Source organism: Mixophyes fleayi, chromosome 1 (assembly GCF_038048845.1).
Source record: "Mixophyes fleayi isolate aMixFle1 chromosome 1, aMixFle1.hap1, whole genome shotgun sequence".
NCBI classification, from domain to species: domain Eukaryota; kingdom Metazoa; phylum Chordata; class Amphibia; order Anura; family Limnodynastidae; genus Mixophyes; species Mixophyes fleayi.
Genome location: NC_134402.1, coordinates 438737169 through 438755739, shown reverse-complemented (window position 1 = coordinate 438755739; position 18571 = coordinate 438737169). Strand labels below are relative to the sequence as shown.

Genomic DNA, 18571 nt, shown 5'->3' with positions numbered 1-18571 from the left:
GACCTGTGCACCCCACACTACACACTGGGACAGATGGGTACAATAGTATGTATTAAAGCGCAACTTGTATAAAATTCATGCATTTACCAGCATGTGTGAAAAAGCCTGAATTAAAGGGTTTTATGCTATAAAACAGAAATTTGTAAAAAATACAAAAACAAGAATCATTGCCGATCAGCAGCTAGTTCCAGTGTAATTCTCAGTAACATCAGCACCTTCATATATCCTTGTGTCACTGTGAAATAAGGCTCTGGCAGCATTTGGTGATGAAAGTTGTATTGGGAGTGTTCCAAGCTGTATATTTCCAATCACTTTATACAGTTGCTGAGGAAGGGTTTGTTTTTAGCTAATAAAAACCTTCGACAGCCTTTATTGCCCTCTTGTACAGTACCTTTATACTCTTTTATATCTATTTTATTTCTTGGGACGTAAGCACTCTGGCTTTATTACAAAGTAGGCTCCCAAAGCTAAAGTCAACAACTGTAAAACTACAATTCCCAGCATGCTGCGTGGGAAGTGTCGCACGGAGAGGCGCTGATGGCCTGTGGAGTCTTTTGAAAGGTTTTTATTGTTTTATTTTTTTTAAAAAAATCTATATTTTAGTGTCTGCAATGCCATAATTCAGCAGTCATTCGAGGTAAAGAGAAACTGGAATGCTCTCAGTAATGAGTGTAATCCAATAATATGGAAGTATTTAGAAAGTTGCCTTGTAGTCCTTTTTTGTTTACTTGCTAGTTCTTGCACTGTTGTATACTTAAAATGTTCAGTGCGAATACCTTTTATCCTTGCACTTATACCTTAATGATTAAACACTTAATACCTTCTTATCTAAAAATAACGACACGGACACCAGATATAAGTTTGGCAAAAAAGGGGCGTATTTATTTTGTGGAAGAATTTGATTTTTAAAACTCTGAATGGCGACGAGAGCGAAGCAGTCAGCTAACGACTAAACTTTAAACCAATACAGCGTGAGGTGAAACAATACCGCTGTCCCAAGACTTTACGGATCCAAAGTCTTTACGATTGGTCGGTACTAAACTTGGCGCCATCGTGACAGCCCCCTTCTGGACTCACATTGTCGCATACGACCGGATAGCCTCCGCCCCAGAGGCCAAGAGTCAGGTTACTGCAAAAGGGACAGTGACGTGCGGCCAATTAAACGGTAGTACCTTCGATTAGCCGCTGACTGCATTGCTCTCCTACCCACTGCGCCTTGTCCTAAGACAAGGACTTAAATTTAGTATAACCAGCTTATGCCAGGCGGGAGGGAGGTATCTGACATCCAGGACGAAGAGAGAGCCAGCTCCCAGGTAATTTATGCCCTCCTGGAAAAACCACTCCCCCAGGAGTGATAGGCTGGCTGAAATCACATGTTTAACCCCTAATGCAGTGCTGATGAAATATAGCACAAAATTTTAATTGCCCTCAGCTTAGGGCTTCACTTAAACATAAATTGAGTGGTGGGTTTGGTAAAACTCGTATTGCTTTCCCTGCATGCTCTACATCTATTGCAATGATAGAACCCAATTCTATTCTCATTGAAATTCAGCTAACTATTACCGTATTAACGGTAATGGGTATTACGCGCCGTGGAAATGGCACAATTGAATATGCCCCTTAGTGTCCATAATGGAGAATGTTTTCCAAACAAAAAATTGTTTGTCAATATTCCCAGTGTTGCTTACACTCATGAGTTAATCGTTGATGAATTGGGATGTTCACATTTGAATTGACTTGGTTCCCCTAAAAATTCGGGTGGGTGGCTGCAGTCCGTTGCTCTGAACCTCACGGCCTAACAAAGCACTCGCAGACCCAGGAGATCTGTACAGACAAATGCTTAGTGTTGGCTGTCAGATGGTCTATATTTGATATACTTCTCAGCTCCTTGTAGTAGTTCTAAAAATATTCAGTCAGTGATACAAAGGGAATCAACAAAAATGTGGAGAGTATCAAGCGCCAACAAGTTAGGCCAAGGACATAAATAACAATGCTGCTTATGTTGAGCCAATGAGAGTTGATCTAATGTTTTTTTATTATGTGTACTTTAGAATGGAAGAGCAATTGAGAAGTACCTTAAACCTCAGTGATGCTGCTAGATCCCAGCCCCAAATAATTCCCCCACTGCATGTAGATAACGCTTGAACTTTTTTTTTTTTACTAGCTCTTTATTTAAAATTTGTCTGATATAATCAATATCAAAACGCAACTTTTTTTAAAAAAAAAAAAAAAAAAAAAAATTCTCTCTGCATTTAAAATAAAAAATAATAGCGCACTGCATGAAATATGGTGACTCCTCTTGAGATTCGTGCTCCATACTGCCCTGTCCTCACTTGGGTAGCTGCCTCCCTCTATCACAATTCACCTGTCTTGTGACACCTTACCTTGGGTAACTGAGTGAACGAACCACTCCGTGCATAACCGCGTTCACATACTGTGCGCCCTGTTTCTCTGTGTTCTCTATGGATCAGATCGTCTCGAAGAGTTCACGTTTTTTTTAACGTGTGGTTTTATTTAATTTTTTTACGGTTTTGCAATCTTGTGCAAAATAGTTCTTAAAAGTGACACCTTTTATTCTCTTTTTAAACCATTCGTAATGTCTGCTATATCTGAACCGCACGGCCTAACTAGTCTGGCCATTTTTTACCTATGGTACCCTCACACCTTATTTGAGCCTTGGTTCTTTGTAATGATATCCTTATGTCTATCCCAAGCATGTTTTAATTGCTCTACTCTATTAGCATCTACCACCTCTGATGGGAGGCTATTCCACTTATACACTACAGTGACTGACTGCTGCTGGTTTTAGAGAGGGGCTACTTATCCAAAAAATAATTTTATTATTTTCTGTAACAAAGGACTAATGTTACATACAGATAGTTTTTGATGTGTGATGGAATTTATATAAAAACAATGTAAAATCGCTGAGACTGGCGATCATTAGTTGCGCTTCCCTGAAGCCATTTTTAGGGTTATATGAACAGAAAGCACATCCTCCCCCGCACAGGTTGTGAACAGAATTATCCCAATGTCGGCAGTATATATGGGTGCTAGGTTTGGATTTTTATGTAATACAATACTGCAATAGCATTTTATCAATCCCTAGTAATCCTGACCAATTAAATTGTCATAATGCTCAATCGTGCTTATTTTAATTGTTGCAACAAGTGGAGACGTAACTAGACGGTGGATCTGGACGTCTGCGAAGTACTGTCATTAGTATTTCGGTTCCAGATGATGGTGTTGCTGGGGTCATGCTTCAGTGATGTGTTTATGAAGTAAGGAGGATCATATTGACTCATTTAATGAATGACTCAGAAGTGATCAAACGAATCGTTGGCTGTTTAGAGAAAATATATACATAATCTAGTTTGAATCATTCTTACAAAACCAGTTAATGGAATATGTCAAGGAAAGGAATACAGATGAGTCCAATAAATTTTCAGCTGATCGTCTAATTCCGCATTTGGCCACAGTGGGATTTGCCCATAGTTGTTCAATCCTACCCCAGCTATAGTGGCACACAGCAGAATGAATTGTTCTTGTCCTACCTGTCGTCATAGTCTTTAAATTTGTCTAAAATTTCAATACCACTTCACCTGTCTTGTGTTTATTTTTTATATTTTTTTTAAGCACTTTATTCTCTAATTTTTAAACATGAAATTATCCAGGAGATTATTATATAACTCAGTGATTCCAAGGCAAAACCACACTATGGGGGTATGTATACCACTGCACAAAAAGTCTCTCTTTCTCTCTCTCTCTCTCTCTCTCTTTTACAAACATTTTATTTCCAGGAAAGTGTAGCATAATCTTAGTCTGAGTCAGTCAGTCACCAAGCTCCTTGATCATCATGTGATGTCAGAAGAAGAAGAAGGGGGGTGGGGGGGGGTTATGCTTTGAAACAGCCGGGGAATGGATTGGGGGTGTGAGCTCTTATCTGTTTGTCACAGGATACAGCAGGCAAGAGGCTTCGTTCGGAATCCTCAAACAGTGATGTTTGTTTGCTCAAGGGATCCTTACATTAGTTGGAGGTGCTAGTGCTCATCTGAAAGTACTTGTTTTATAATACAGTTAAAATACAAAATACAGCTCTTATATACTGTTTCTGCTACACACATTGGCTGGGGGTAACCCAGCCCCCTTCCTAGCTGGCACCACAAAGTCTGAGATATTAAATCGGATATTTTGCATCAGGATGTAATATATTCTCTGATCTTGGATTTAACAAAATTTGCATCAATTTGTGATTTCCAAAATTACTTGCTGGTTGATTTTATTCATGTAGTTTTTTTAATCTTTTTAATAAGACAGGGTAAAAAGTAACAACCCCCTGCTGTGTATTCAGGCTAAAAGAGGTCTTGGTCATGGGATTTCTTTTCTTATTTTCTTACAAAAAAACGCAATTCCTCCAACATATGCCTAACGCATCAGAAATCAGTACATTTATAATACAAAAATCAGTACATTTATAATCATATACTGTACATCTGCACACTGCGCCACTATCTGAAGTAAATGTATGCAATAAGTTATTTAGAAGTGATCCACCTACAAACCCTTGTCCATTCTTGGCTCCCTGCTCTTCTCCCTCTACTACTACTTCCCTCTGTGATCCCTTCGGCTTTTTTGGCCTCCAATGTCATCTTTATGCTGATGACACACAAATTTACTTCTCTTCCCCTGATCTCCCCCATCATCATCATCATCAGCTATTTATATAGCGCCACTAATTCTGCAGCGCTGTACAGAGACCTCACTCACATCAGTCCCTGCCCTATTAGGGCTTACAGTCTAAACTCCTTAAAACACTCAGACAGACAGACTAGGGTCAATTTGTTGGCAGCCAATTAACCTACCAGTATGTTTTTGGAGTGTGGGAGGAAACCGGAGCACCCGGAGGAAACCCACGCAAACACAGGGAGAACATACAAACTCCACACAGATAAGGCCATGGTCGGGAATCAAACTCATGACCCCAGTGCTGTAAGGCAGAAGTGCTAACCACTAAGCCACCGTGCCGCTCAGCATGGCGATTCTTCATGTCTACACACTATACACGATTACTATCAGATCTGTGCTCTTCATCTGTCATCCTGTCAATATTAAAGAGGAGAACTCCTACTGCCTCTGTGACTTGGACAAAAGACTTCAGATGCAACTGAGCTGTCCACTTTCCCAAGGGTTAATTCTGGGGTTGGCCCTGGCCATAATACCAGCTGTTTTCCAGTCGAGTTATTCCGCCTCTCCCAGACGTTTAGCTTCTCCAAAGGTTATGGTGCTGCTGGGCACGTTGCTGCTTCCCAGTTTGCACCACAGGCTCAAGTTCGATTTGATCAGTCCCTGTCTTTGTCCTCAATGCCTGCAGAAAATGCATAGAAAGACGAGGACTGGTCCCCTAGCAAGTTGCCCTCTCTGATTAATTCTGACAGCAGCAAACATTCCCCGGAGAAAGTACTACCATCATCATCATCATCATCATCATTTATTTATATAGCGCCAACATATTCCGTAGCGCTTTACAATTGGGGACAAACGTAATAAACTAATAAACAAACTGGGTAAAACGGACAAAGAGGTGAGAAGGCCCTGCTCGCAAGCTTACAATCTATGGGACAATGGGAGATTGACACATGAGGTTAAGTATACATTTTGCATCTTGGCCCAGCCAGACTGCAAAGGTAAGGTGACTCATAAGCTAAATGATCCTGTCACACAACAATGTTGGTCCGGGGGTAGTTGTCTTCTGTGAAATTGTGTAACAGGCTAAAGGTAGTGAGGTTAAGATGGTGGTTGAGGAATATTATAAGCTTGTCTGAATAGGTAGGTTTTCAGAGAACGCTTGAAAGTTTGTAGAACAGAGGAGAGTCTTATTGTGCGAGGGAGAGAGTTCCATAGAGTGGGTGCAGCCCGAAAAAAGTCCTGTAACCGGGAATGGGAGGATGTAATGAGGTTGGATGAGAGACGCAGATCTTTTGCAGAACGGAGTTGCCGAGTTGGGAGATATTTTGAGACAAGAGAGGAGATGTATGTTGGTGCAGCTTTGTTGATGGCCTTGTAGGTTAGTAAAACTATTTTATATTGGATTCGGTAGAAGACAGGCAGCCAGTGTAGAGACATACAGAGTGATTCAACAGAGGAATAGCTATTTGCAAGGAAAATCAGTCTTGCCGAAGCATGCAAAATAGATTTTAGGGGTTTGAGTCTGTTTTTGGGAAGACCAGTAAGGAGGGAATTGCAATAGTCAATGCGGGAGATGATTAGTGCATGAATTAAGGTTTTTGCAGTGTCTTGTGTGAGATATGTGCGGATTCTGGAAATGTTCTTTAGATGTATGTAACATGATTTAGATATAGAGTCAATGTGGGGAACAAAGGATAGGTGTGAATCAAGGATTACACCTAGGCAGCGAGCTTGTGGGGTGGGATTTATGGTCATGTTATCATACTACCAGAGGATGTGCTGATCAAACCATATAAAGGGAAGATGGAGAACCCGGGGTAAGTCTCTCTCTTCCTGCAGTCCAAATACACGACTCTTGGTGCAGAATGTGAACAGGACAATCCCCCAACGCGTTTCAACTCCTCCCATGGAGTCTTTTTCTCTTGCATTGATTACTGTAAACTTCTCCCCTCTAGCCTTCCTTTCTCCTGTCTCTCCTGACTTCAGTTTGTCAACGTGGGCTGCTGCCCCCCACTCCTTTGTCCTCTCTCACCGTTATACCTTTGCCAGTCTCTAAACTGGCTGCCTGTCCACTTCAGAATCCAATGACATCGCTTATTATTATTATTATTATTATTATTATTATTATTATTAATATAATAATAATATTAGTAATATTATTTATTTATAAGGCGCCACAAGGTTTCCGCAGCGCCGAACACAGTAAAAACAATGGACAGTACAGGGAGTAACAGTACAAAACAATAAACAAGTAATACCAAGACTTCAGAGGCTCCAGGCAAAGCAAATATAATGGCGTTGGAGCAGAAGAGAAGGTAGAGAGACAGGAGGGAGAAGGGCCCTGCTCGTAAGAGCTTACATCCTAAAGGGAGGGCACACAGACGGCCGGCACAAAGGGAGTCAGAGGAGGGGAGCAAGTGCTCAACTCTACAGAGGATCCAGGAGATGAGAGCGAGCATGGAGAGAGGGTTAGGTGGAAGGCCGGTAGGCGCTAAGGAAGAGATGAGTTTTGAGTGCCCGTTTGAAGGAGCACAGGTTAGGGGACAAACGGATGGAGCGAGGGAGGTCATTCCAGTGGAGGGGGGCAGCTCGAGAGAAGTCTTGAATTCTGGAGTTCGATGAGGTTATTGGAGTGGAGGAGAGGCGACGGTTATTGGCTAAACGCAGGGACCGGGCGGGAGTGTGGATGGAGAGGAGATTGGAGGTATAAGGGGCAGTGGAGTGAGAGCCTTGTAGGTGAGGGTAAGAAGTTTGAAAAGGATTCGGTAGGGGAAGGGGAGCCAGTGAAGGGCAAGGCAGAGAGGAGAGGCAGAAGAGGAGCTGCGAGAAATCTCCTTACTATCACTTCCAAAGTCCTCAACCACTCCTCTCCCCCCTACATATTTCCGCCCACTCCCCCCTCTCGCCCACTCCCCCCTCTCGCCCACTCCCCTCTGGCACTGACAGCCACCTCACCTCACTGATTTACTTCTTCCAGCTCCCGCCTTCAGGATTTCTCCTGTGCTGCTCCCAACCTCTAATTATCCACCAGTATCTAAACCTTCAAACGTGCCCATAAAGATCATGTTTTCTTTTTCATTTGCTCACAAGTTTGGCTGCTATAACAAGCAAAATGAATACATTATACAATGGCATTATAATGTAAATCATAAGCAGTGACTTGAATGTTATACAGTAGTTATCAATGTATTATGTTAATAATACCCCTGGAGAATAAACCTCTCCATTTCCATATGCATAAGCCAGAATAATAAATGCCTTCTGGAGCGTCGTAAGCTCACAAATTCCTTCTCCCTGGAGGAAAACTCTCGACATAGTTTCATTTTGCCCGGCTCCTCCAGCCTTAGACACATATATGTAGAACCAGCTGTAGAAGATGTCTCCCGTAAGGCCTACACTCATGAAATATGGCTGTAGCTATATACATAAATCCAGGGAATATCTTATTACTGTGAGCGAACATCACATCCGTAAAAGGCTCTGCCAGTAAATGTAATGGGGGGAAGGTGGTAATGGGAAAATAAAGGTGTATATCAGCCGTCGGTGTGGTACCAGCTGCATATTTAAACGATGACGCAGGCCAGTGCTGGAATAATAATCCTACCTACAGACTGTTTCACCCTTGTTAGGACTGGTTGATGCAGGACAGACTTTGTGGCTTAGAAGTCACCATAAGTAAAAACCATATTCTCTCCCACTTGTGCAAAGCTTCATTGCTGTGGGGTAACATTGTTACACCCCAGCAACAGGAGTTCCGTTATTTGTTGGAAAGCCCAGCGTGCGATTGCGCACTAAGCCCTCCCCCTCTCCAGTTTTTAGGCCAGTAGCAAGGGTGGAGGAGGGAACATGCTAAGGATATTGCCTTGCTTCACATTTGCGAGAATGTGGTTTGCATCATCATGTAGCGGTGGTAAGGACAATGACAAGCTGCAAAGTGAGTCATCATGACCATGACCAAGCCCACTTTGCAAGAAAATCCAGCTCAATGCTATATACACACACAAAATATATATATATATATATATATATATATATATATATATATATATATATATATATATATATATATATATATATATATATATATATATATATATTATACATACACAGACACACAGTTTGGATCTCTCCTCCTGTCTTCACCACTTTTAACTCTGCTCTCCAGCTACCTTGCCCTCCTCCTCTAGGACCTTCTTCTCCCCGTTCCCTCTTGCTCCCTCCTCTACACTCTGGGGGTTTCCCTGCCATCCGTGCCCTCCCTCTTGGGCTCCGCCGAATGCGGAACCCCCCCCCGCCCCTCTCCCCTCCCCCGCCCCTGTAGCTGTGCTTTGAGCTCACTGAGTTACTGTGCATTTTGTTTACTGTATTGTGCTGTATCACCTTTGTATTGTAATTTTGTTTGTCCCTGTACGGCGCTACGGATACCTAGTGGCGCCCTATAAATAAAAATTAATAATAATAATCTAACACTTATATTCTGTGTAGTCACAGAGAGATTTTTAACTGTCTTTTTTCCCCTGGTTTGTTTGGTCAAAATAGATTTTAATGTTCATTGTTTAATAAGTGTTCATAACCATTTTACAGTCCATTAACTGCCAACAACAGCAGTATGGCTGCCTGCCATGGAAGATTATGTGGCAGCAATAACCTGTCACCGGAGGTTGTGTAGTGATAACATTGTTTTGTTTTGTCATTTTTATTTCTCAGGAAATAAATATATTGTTACATTAGGCACCTTCTCGTAGTGTCCTGGAAAAGTATTCGGCCCCCAACACGTTTTTTCCTATTTTGTTGCCACAGATTCTGCATTTACAGATAGAAGAGTAACTGTCAGTTTGGAGGAGTTCCAACAATCCCCCCAGCTAACGTCTGGCTGGCCTTGCTTTGTCAGTTCCGAAACAATGGCTCTTAGTAAAGCGCTACGTAGGGACGGATGGTAGAACACAGTCCTAGGATCAGGAAATGAACAGTTTCCATTCTAGTAAATTCCAGGCTGTCCTCTTCCTTTTCTGCCCCCGTTGGAGTTTGAGAGGTAGCACCCAGCATCGTATGCTAGTGTCAGACCTAATGACTTCTAAAATGCTATATCAGTCCAGTCATATCTTAACATGTTTTTTTTAGTTTGGGTTTAGATAGGAGTTCTCCTTTTAAATGGAAAATGTCCATCATGTTTGTCTGTATTTTTTTTTTTTAATATTTTATGTATTTTAGAGTTTAGAATCTTTGAATATTCTATTTTGCACTGTTTATAAATTTATGTAGATACATTTAATTGTGAAGCTTGTTGGCTTTTGTTCCTCTTTATATCCAAATCTCACCCCCTTTTACTGGTCACTTAATATCTGGAACAACTGTGAATTGTTTTCCTGATATAACCGATTCAGAGCAAAGTATTGCCGTTTTGAGAAGTTGAACAGAACATTACTTGGAGTGTGTCTCCATGTTGATTGCGAACAGATTGCTTTGCTTATACTGTAGATATAGAGAGAGCACTCTGCTCTACATCCTCCCACTAACTGTACTTCTTAATTAGTCTTTGTGTATCTCTCTTGCACAAATGGAATTACTCCTAGGGAAATCCTGGAGGAGGAAAATGTACTGTGAAAAGATGTCTCCTTTTATAGGGACGGACTACACGGGAATGCTGCGTTGTGTCATTTTCCTACCGCTTATTAATTGGCATAAAACAAAGTTTTATAGAACCAGTTGTAGTGTTAAATGTTCATCCTTGGCTATTACACCTTGATGCTGCAGGGTGGGTCTGTAGGTCATTTGAGGCGAGTACATGCACTTAATCACGTATGTTAATTAACCTTTCACTGGCTGGAAGACGGTGATATCTATAATGTTACACACATCTTTCTTTAATGCACTTGTTGATTTGTACACTGCTCATCTTGTATCTAACATTGGAATAACAGATTGCAAATAAACATGTTTCACGTGTTCTTGAGACCATTTATTTAAAAACTAATCTTCCTTTTTCCCCTGTTTTTTTTAAATACACCAAAGACACATGGATTTGTTGTCTGTACGTTCATGCTGCCAATCTCCTGTTCCACCACATCCCAAAGGTGCTCTATAGGATTGAGGTCTGGTGACTGTGGAGGCCATTGGAGAACACTGTTGTCATGTTGAAGTCGGCTTGAATTGACGTGTGCTCTGTGCCATGGCGTGTTATTCTGCTGGGAGTAGCCATTAGAAGATGGGTAGACTGTGGCCAGAAAGGGAAGCACTTGACCAGTAACAATACTATGGCACAATGATACTCAATTGGTATTAAAGTGCCTAATATGTGCCAATAAAACACTCCCCACAACATTACTCCACCATTAAGACTGCCATCTGCATGTCTCAGCAGACGTTTGTCAGACCAGACAACGTTTTTCCACTCTACTGTCCAGTTTTGGGGAGCCTGTGCCCTCTGTAGCCTCTGTTTTCTGTTCTTAGCTATTGGGAGTGGATCCCGGTGGCATCTTCTGCTGCTGTAACCCATCTACTTCAATGCCCGACGTGCTGTGCGTTCACTGATACTCTACTGCTTACCAATGTTGTATTGCATGGTTATTACAGTTACTGCCGCCTTCCTGTGTGTGTAAACCAGTCTGGCCATTCTCCTCGGACCTCTCTCGTTAACAAGGTGTTTCCGCTCACAGAACTGCCGCTCACTGGATGTCTGTTTTGCGCACCATTCTCTGTAGACTCTATAGTCTATCTTGTGTGAATATCGCAGGTGATCGGCAGTTACTGAGATACACAAACCACCCAATCTGACACCAACATTCATTCCGTGGTCCAAGTCACTTAGATCACATTTCTTCCCCATTCTGGTGTTTGGTCTGAGCAACAACTGAACCTCTTGACCACTTCGGCATGCTTTCATGCATTGAGTTGCTGACACATGATTTGCTCATTAGTTATTTTCAATAACTTTCCTCATTTTTTGGTTTTACAGGGTCTACACAACTAATGTTTAGGATTTAACATCCTGTCTAATGCATTTTCCCAATGCTTTGAGAGTCGCTTACCCTTTGTTGAAAATAGTTTAATGCCCCGGAGCCAAATCCAGAACAGTGGAGTTGTATCAAATGCTTGGTTTAAGTGCAGTGCACATCAACAACTCCAACTATACATGCATGGCTGAAAGGCACATAAACAAGACTGAAAGAGAAAGCAATGTATATAGTAAAAGTTGCAGGAGGACATACAAGCAAAGTAGTCTGAAGGTAAAACTTAAAAAATGATATGAAAGGCCCTTAAATTTACAGACAAGAGAAGCATTGTGTAATACAGGAACCTTCTGGCAGCTCAGCCTTGTGCTTTTATTGTTCATCACAGTAGAAGCACAAGAGCATCAATCACTGTTATACAGAGATGATTTGTCCGCATCACCTGGTCTCTGTTTCCCGGATCCGGATTGTTTTATGACCCTACTATGTTATGCAGTGGCTGATGTCCAGCATAACATAGTAACTTGCTGTACAAAAACAAATTGTATGTGAAGTGTGTGAGAGAGACAGACATGTCTTGTGTGTGTGTATGTGTGTGTATGTATGTATGTATGTATGTATGTGTGTATGTGTGTATATATATATATATATATATATATATATATATATATATATATATATATATATATATATATATATATATATATATATTATGTGTGTATATATATATATTATGTGTGTATATATATATATTATGTGTGTATATAATTTATTTATTCATTTCACTTCCTTCTATTGTAAACCTTAGTTGTCTACTCTTCTGGAATGTCCAGGAGGATTCTGGGAGTTCTCTCGGACTTCTGGGAAAGCAGTGGTACCTTCTCTTCCCTTGTGAAGTGGGTGGGCCCTAATGATCCAATTCACAGCTAATCACATCATCCTGAAACCGCCCCTACCCCCCCCCCCCATTATCCTGCACATTGTGGCCTTTTCATGGCATGGGCGGGGCCTAATGACGCCATGTCCACACCCCTGCATTCGACACCAGGATCTCCTAGAGGGGAGATCCTAAAAATTAGCAAGAATAATAATGTCTCCTTTAAGTGATAATTGTATGTGATGCTATATCCTGGTGCACTAAGGTTTGAAAGATCTGTGACTTCCCTTTGCAAGAATCCAATCTTTCCTCAGGTGAAACAATCTAAGAAAAAGAAGAGACCAGGTTAGCGCTCCTTATCAGTACAACCAAATACAGAAAGTGCAGTTTAAAAACACTTGAGATTACCACCAGGAGCAAATGGTTCACTCCAACTAAACTTCCGTAAAGAACGAGGGAAGTCGAAGTGATTTATGAGCCCGGCTTTCACATAAGTCCTGTTCATAGGATATATTATATGAATTCCCCCTGTGTCAAGATATAATTGCTGACACACTTGTTATAATAACTCCATGGGGTAAATTTATCAAACTGAGGGTTTGAAAAAGTGGAGATGTTGCCTATAGCAACCAATCAGATTCTTTCATTTTGTAGAATGTGCTAAATAAATAACTAGAATCTGGTTGCTACATCTCCACTTTTTGAAACCCGCAGCTTGATAAATTCACCGCCATGTGTTGAATATTTACTACAGTGTGAATAAATTAATCGTTTTGTGTTTCTGATGTTTTGTGGTTAATTTCTCAGACATAGGTCGTAAAATGGTTCATCGTTTAGTAGATTTCTCCTATTTCAGTTAGATGGACCCGTAAGGTAGCGCATCGGCAGATCCGGTTGCTCAATCAGACAGTTGATTGGTTGGACCGAGGCCCCCCAATTTCGTGTTGTGAAATCGGCAGATTGGAGCCCCTAGGGGCCAACAGCTGAATCCTATGGTGCACAGGGTAGATATGGTTAAGACCCAACCCTATATCCTGGCCACGGCAATCAGCATTGCAAAGATAACTTTCATTTTTATGAAAGTGCAGTGTCCATCATTCCATCACTTTCTAAGCTTCACTGCACAGTCTCCTCTAATGGTGTGTGTATTATATATTGGTATAGAACCTTTTATCTAGAATACACGGAGGTTCTAGAGAGAGAACGTTTCCATAAGTCAGAGCGCAATGTCTCACTGAGCAATTGTTTTTGTTTGTTTTCTTTCTGCTTTTTACAACTTTCCAGGAGTTTCTGGATAAAACTATTCCATAGCTTTTTACTTTAACAATGATGTGGACAGTTGTGTATAAGCTTTTTGCTATGTTATATTTGTGTTCCAATCTATTGCTTATTTCTTTCCGTTTACCACCTTTCTTTGATTTTTTTTTTCCTTAGGAGGAAACGCGTATCCTCAGAGTGAAGATTGTGTCCGGCATTGACTTGGCAAAGAAGGACATCTTTGGAGCTAGGTAATTTTTGGTGCCCTAAATATATATAAAATATATGTATAGTGAGTGTGTTTCTATCATCTTACCCAAGATCAACATTATTTCTGATTTGATCATTTCTGCTTAATAGTTTCCTCAACTGTGTTTCTTTTATGACCTAATGCCCAGACTGGGACAGTCTCAAAGTTCATAATACATTTTTTTAAAAAAAATATTTACACTTAGGCTGGGTAAACACTACAGGGTTTTCGGATGAGTATCGGGCCAGTCACACGATAAATGACCATTAGTTCCAATATCACATTAGTGTGTATGATCACATGATCAACGATTATGGTTCCCAAGCACGTTGTATCGTTTAATTTTATAAATTGACTAAATATTTCTCTGAAAGATGGAACGATGATGTTCCCATCCTGCAGTGTGTACGCGCTCACAGTCAGGATCTCCATAGAATTTACAGAGTCGCAATCTTTTTAGCTGATGGTTATGACAGATTAAGAGTCACAGATCTGAAGGTAAATCGTGTAAAATCATGAATCGGCAATGCTGATCGGGACTTTCAGTCCTTGGTAAAATCGTTAATGATTTCTGTAGTCTGTCCCCAGCCCAAGTGCTTTTGACAATAGAATGGTCTCTTATAATGACCTGCCTGTTCCCACAAAATCTGAAACCTCTTCTGGCCATATGAAATCTATATCATCTTCTACAGCAACAACACCCGTTCCATTCCAGGAACTACACGTGGCCCCTGATGCGTCATTTTAATCAAATTAATCCAAGACAGACTTTTTTCGGGGGCTGAAATGATCGGCATTGCCTGAGAATGCCCACCCAGATCTCCGGGCACCCCCCCAAACTGACTGAACATTGTCAATTTTGAACGGATCTGTTTGGGGCGTGCACGGAGATCTGGGTGGTTGGTTAGATTTCCGCCTGTGTGCGCTGAGCCACAAACGCCGATTATGTCACCAATATGAGTGGCCTAACCAGAGACGAATTTACGCTTTTCAGTGCCAGGCCTGATGTACGGTCAGCCAAACTAACAGCCTGATCCAAACTTAATTTTAATGTAATGATCAAATATTCTCTCCTGTGCTTTTATTATTTGACTGTCATGGATTAATATCCCTTTACTGGAATTCATTTGAGATGTGATTACTATGAGATATGAAATGTAACGACTAAAGCTGAACATTTTATTTTGCGCTGCAGCTATTTCATCTGTTGACCGTTCCACACTTTGACCCTGGCAGTATTTATTTCTAAGCGTGCACTTTGTGACGTCCACAGGACGTAGACACTGTTTTAATAATTCTTAGGTCCATACATGGCTCGGACAGTAACTTGTAAAACCATGCACCGTACAGGCAATTGTGCAAATAAAAATTAGCATCCAATAAGTTCAATTCTAACAGTCCCTTTTTTTTCTTGTTCAGTTTTGGAAATCTATACAGAGAATTGTCGCAGATAGCAATTCACAGACTGCATATTGGTATGAATGACTAGCTATTGTTGCTCTATATGTATCGCTGTAATCTCCATATAGAATATTTATGCCAAACTACCTATCGCTTAAAGTTAACTAATCCCTGCTTTAACCAATATAAAACAGCAGGAGACAACTGATGGCGTTCACCTAAATATTTTACTCGCATTTAAAGAGCCAAGTTCGCGGATAAGAACAATTGTTTATACTTTCATAAATATTATAAAAACCAGAGGATAATATTGAATCTGTGATACTAAACAACATAGAGCGCACAGAAAGCAATATAATAAACACATAAATGTCTAATTAGATCTAGTTGACCACCTAACATGTGCCTTTTATAGTGGGAACGTTATAATAATTAACAAAAGGATTTATGCTATGTTCAGTATTTCTTAAAATAACACAATAGTCCGCCATCTTTACGCATGACTTTCACGTATGTTATTTCGCTGTTTTTTTTTTTACTATAAGCAAGAAGTTATTTTTCTAATCCATGTGGATTTGCATTCTAAAGACACCATGAAGACTGTAAGTAGATTACATGTATCAAATTCTGTCTCTCTAAACATGTCTGTTTTGAAAATGACAACAAACGTCTGGTCGCGAGTTACAGCAGTTTCTCAGAGTAACCAGTTTTCATAAATGTGCTTTAATGATGGTTATTGTTAAAGAAGACCTAGGTGCTGCTTTATCGCAGTGTGAGAAGTCTTATTGCTGGAAGAATGGGTTTTTTGGCCGGTGGAAAGTCTATTTATTGCATCACTCTATACATCTAGGGCTAACCTCCGGCGATAGCAGTAACCCGTGCCAGTGATATGATTCGCCGGCCGTATCGTCCACGTGCTTTTGCACGAAGGAGGGGGGGAGCCTGTTTAAGATAATTGCGACAGTGCATGTACCTCTACCATACTTGTTCTGTTATCACCATCTCAGAATAGAGATGGCAGAGGAGCATCATTGATACAATGTTGAAACAATAAAGAAAGGTCTTATTGAAAGAATAAAGATTTTTAAATAAAAAAATAAAAATCCTGTCCATTTTTAAATATGCTTTCATTTTCCACTGCGCCTGTGCGAGACGACTAGCTGGCTCACTCATGCAGATATCAGACCTAAGAGTTGTTTATCGTGTGATTTGGCACAATAATCGTAACTAGGAAAATAGAGGTTTTTTTTTTTTAAGGCTGCATTTAACGGAGGTCTGGCCATAATGTTGCATTTAGACTTAATCTCCTGCCCATTCCGGATTACCCTGCGAATTCGCTAGGGGCATGTTGGTTTATGTCAGATAATCAGAATGTTGATAGCAGGATATGAGTGTTCCGATCATGTGGGCGTCAGTGACCTGTCCACTCATGTGATTGTGTGACTGAGGACAAAGCTGCATGTGACCGTAGCAGTGACATGATGTGAGGAGGGGAATGGAGGCAGCAGGAAGCCACAGACAGAGTTATATAGTGGAAGGAGCAGGGTCCCCAGTGCTGCATGTGACAAGGGCATTGTCAGGATGTCAGATTGTGCTAATGAGCAATGCTCCTTCCACTGAGTAGTGATATAAAACTTTTGCTCACACATCCAACTTTGTTTGCTAGAATGTGTTTGTACATTTTTCAGTGATGTCTGTTCTGTCTGTGTAGTAAATGGATCTGATGCAGAAAGTGTCAGGTGATAAACAGTAATGTGGGATATGGAGACGGCAGGGAAACAGCAGGATAAACAGTAAAGATACATAAATCTTATTAATGGCAGGAAGATGGGAGCAGGGCGGTGTCATCCAGGGTGAAGTGTAGTCTCTGGGCTGCTGGTTTTCTCTGTGTGTCCTTTTAAGATTGTATCTGTTGATAGTTTCCCTGGGGAGTCGGTACAAAGGCTAATTAACTGTGCTGGGAAGTGATCTCAATCTTCCATGTCCAGCGCTGGTGTTATCAGACTGATGATTATTCATTTTCTGAAGGCAAAAAGCTCCCCACAGAGTTTATCACCTTTTTAGATGGGAGCAAAACACAGAGTGGAAAATATTCGAACCCCTTTATAAATGAGCTGCAACATCTGCAAATCATTTTATTCATAAAGAATTGAAGTGTATATTTCCTGCACTCAAATCAGAGTTGCAGATCTTATAAGAACTGTGGCACAATATTTATTTAAGGGTAAATAGCAGTTGTGACCAGGGGCTGATAACTACATTGCGGACCACACGGGAGGGGGTGCGTGTCCATGTGGTCTGTCCGACGCCTCTGAGCATGGGTGAGGGGTCCTGGGCGTGCGCTGTGAAACCCCGTTTAGGCTTCTGAGAGAGTGGCTGTAGGCACTAATAAGACCTGAACCAACTAGTAATGGCTGTCGCAGTTGCAGGGTGGGGGGCAGGTAGGGACCAATAGGCAAACCGAGGGGGGTTTCCTAGTGCCTGGAAACCCCCATCCAAGTCTGGGGCATTGTATAATTGTGCTGGCTGGACCCTGCCCCCACTTCACAAGGCTCTATTTGAAAAGGGAGAGCTGCGTGCACCTAACAGTAGTGTACGCAGCATTGCCCATGTATATTATGGGGATAGGAAGAGTTGGAGAGCAGCCAAGCACTCTCTAAAATTATAGCCACGCCCTCATGCATGCTGGTCACGCCCACTGGTGGCGTGGTGTGGAAACCTCCCTCTACAAAGCCTGTGTTTGCCCCTGATCACGGAGTCCTCTTTCTCATGTAAGGTATTTCTATTAGATCATTGCTGACGTGCATGTAATAGGAACTGCTATTGTGGGGACTGATACGTACAGTTTCCATTCAATCTTTTACGATTTAAAAAAAGAAAAAAAAAAAGGGGTTTCCTGTGGAAAAATGGAAAGTGTACAACGTGACGGCACCAGAGCGCTTGCTGTGCCAATGGCACCCTGATGGTCACTTTGCGTCGCACACTACAATGTTCTGCTCCTTGCCCAATATCAGATGCAGTTTCGTAGCTTAAGTATTTGTTTAGCATTGTACATAATGAATTTTGATTATCATTGAAGGATGCTTTATATTTTATATCTGGCCCCCACTATATGGGTCCAGGAAAAATGCATCTGACCACACAGGTGGATTA

The 18571-nt window shown here is 41.2% G+C and overlaps 1 protein-coding gene across 4 annotated transcripts in view; it reads left to right on the top strand.

Moving 5' to 3' along the window:
• Positions 1-18571, top strand: part of NEDD4L (NEDD4 like E3 ubiquitin protein ligase) — a 265091-nt gene that overhangs the window by 66767 nt on the left and 179753 nt on the right. For all 4 annotated transcript variants that reach the window (XM_075185067.1, XM_075185072.1, XM_075185079.1 and 1 more), the window contains exon 2: positions 13945-14018. In XM_075185067.1, the coding sequence (XP_075041168.1) occupies positions 13945-14018 (74 nt within the window). The remainder of the gene's footprint in view (positions 1-13944; positions 14019-18571) is intronic.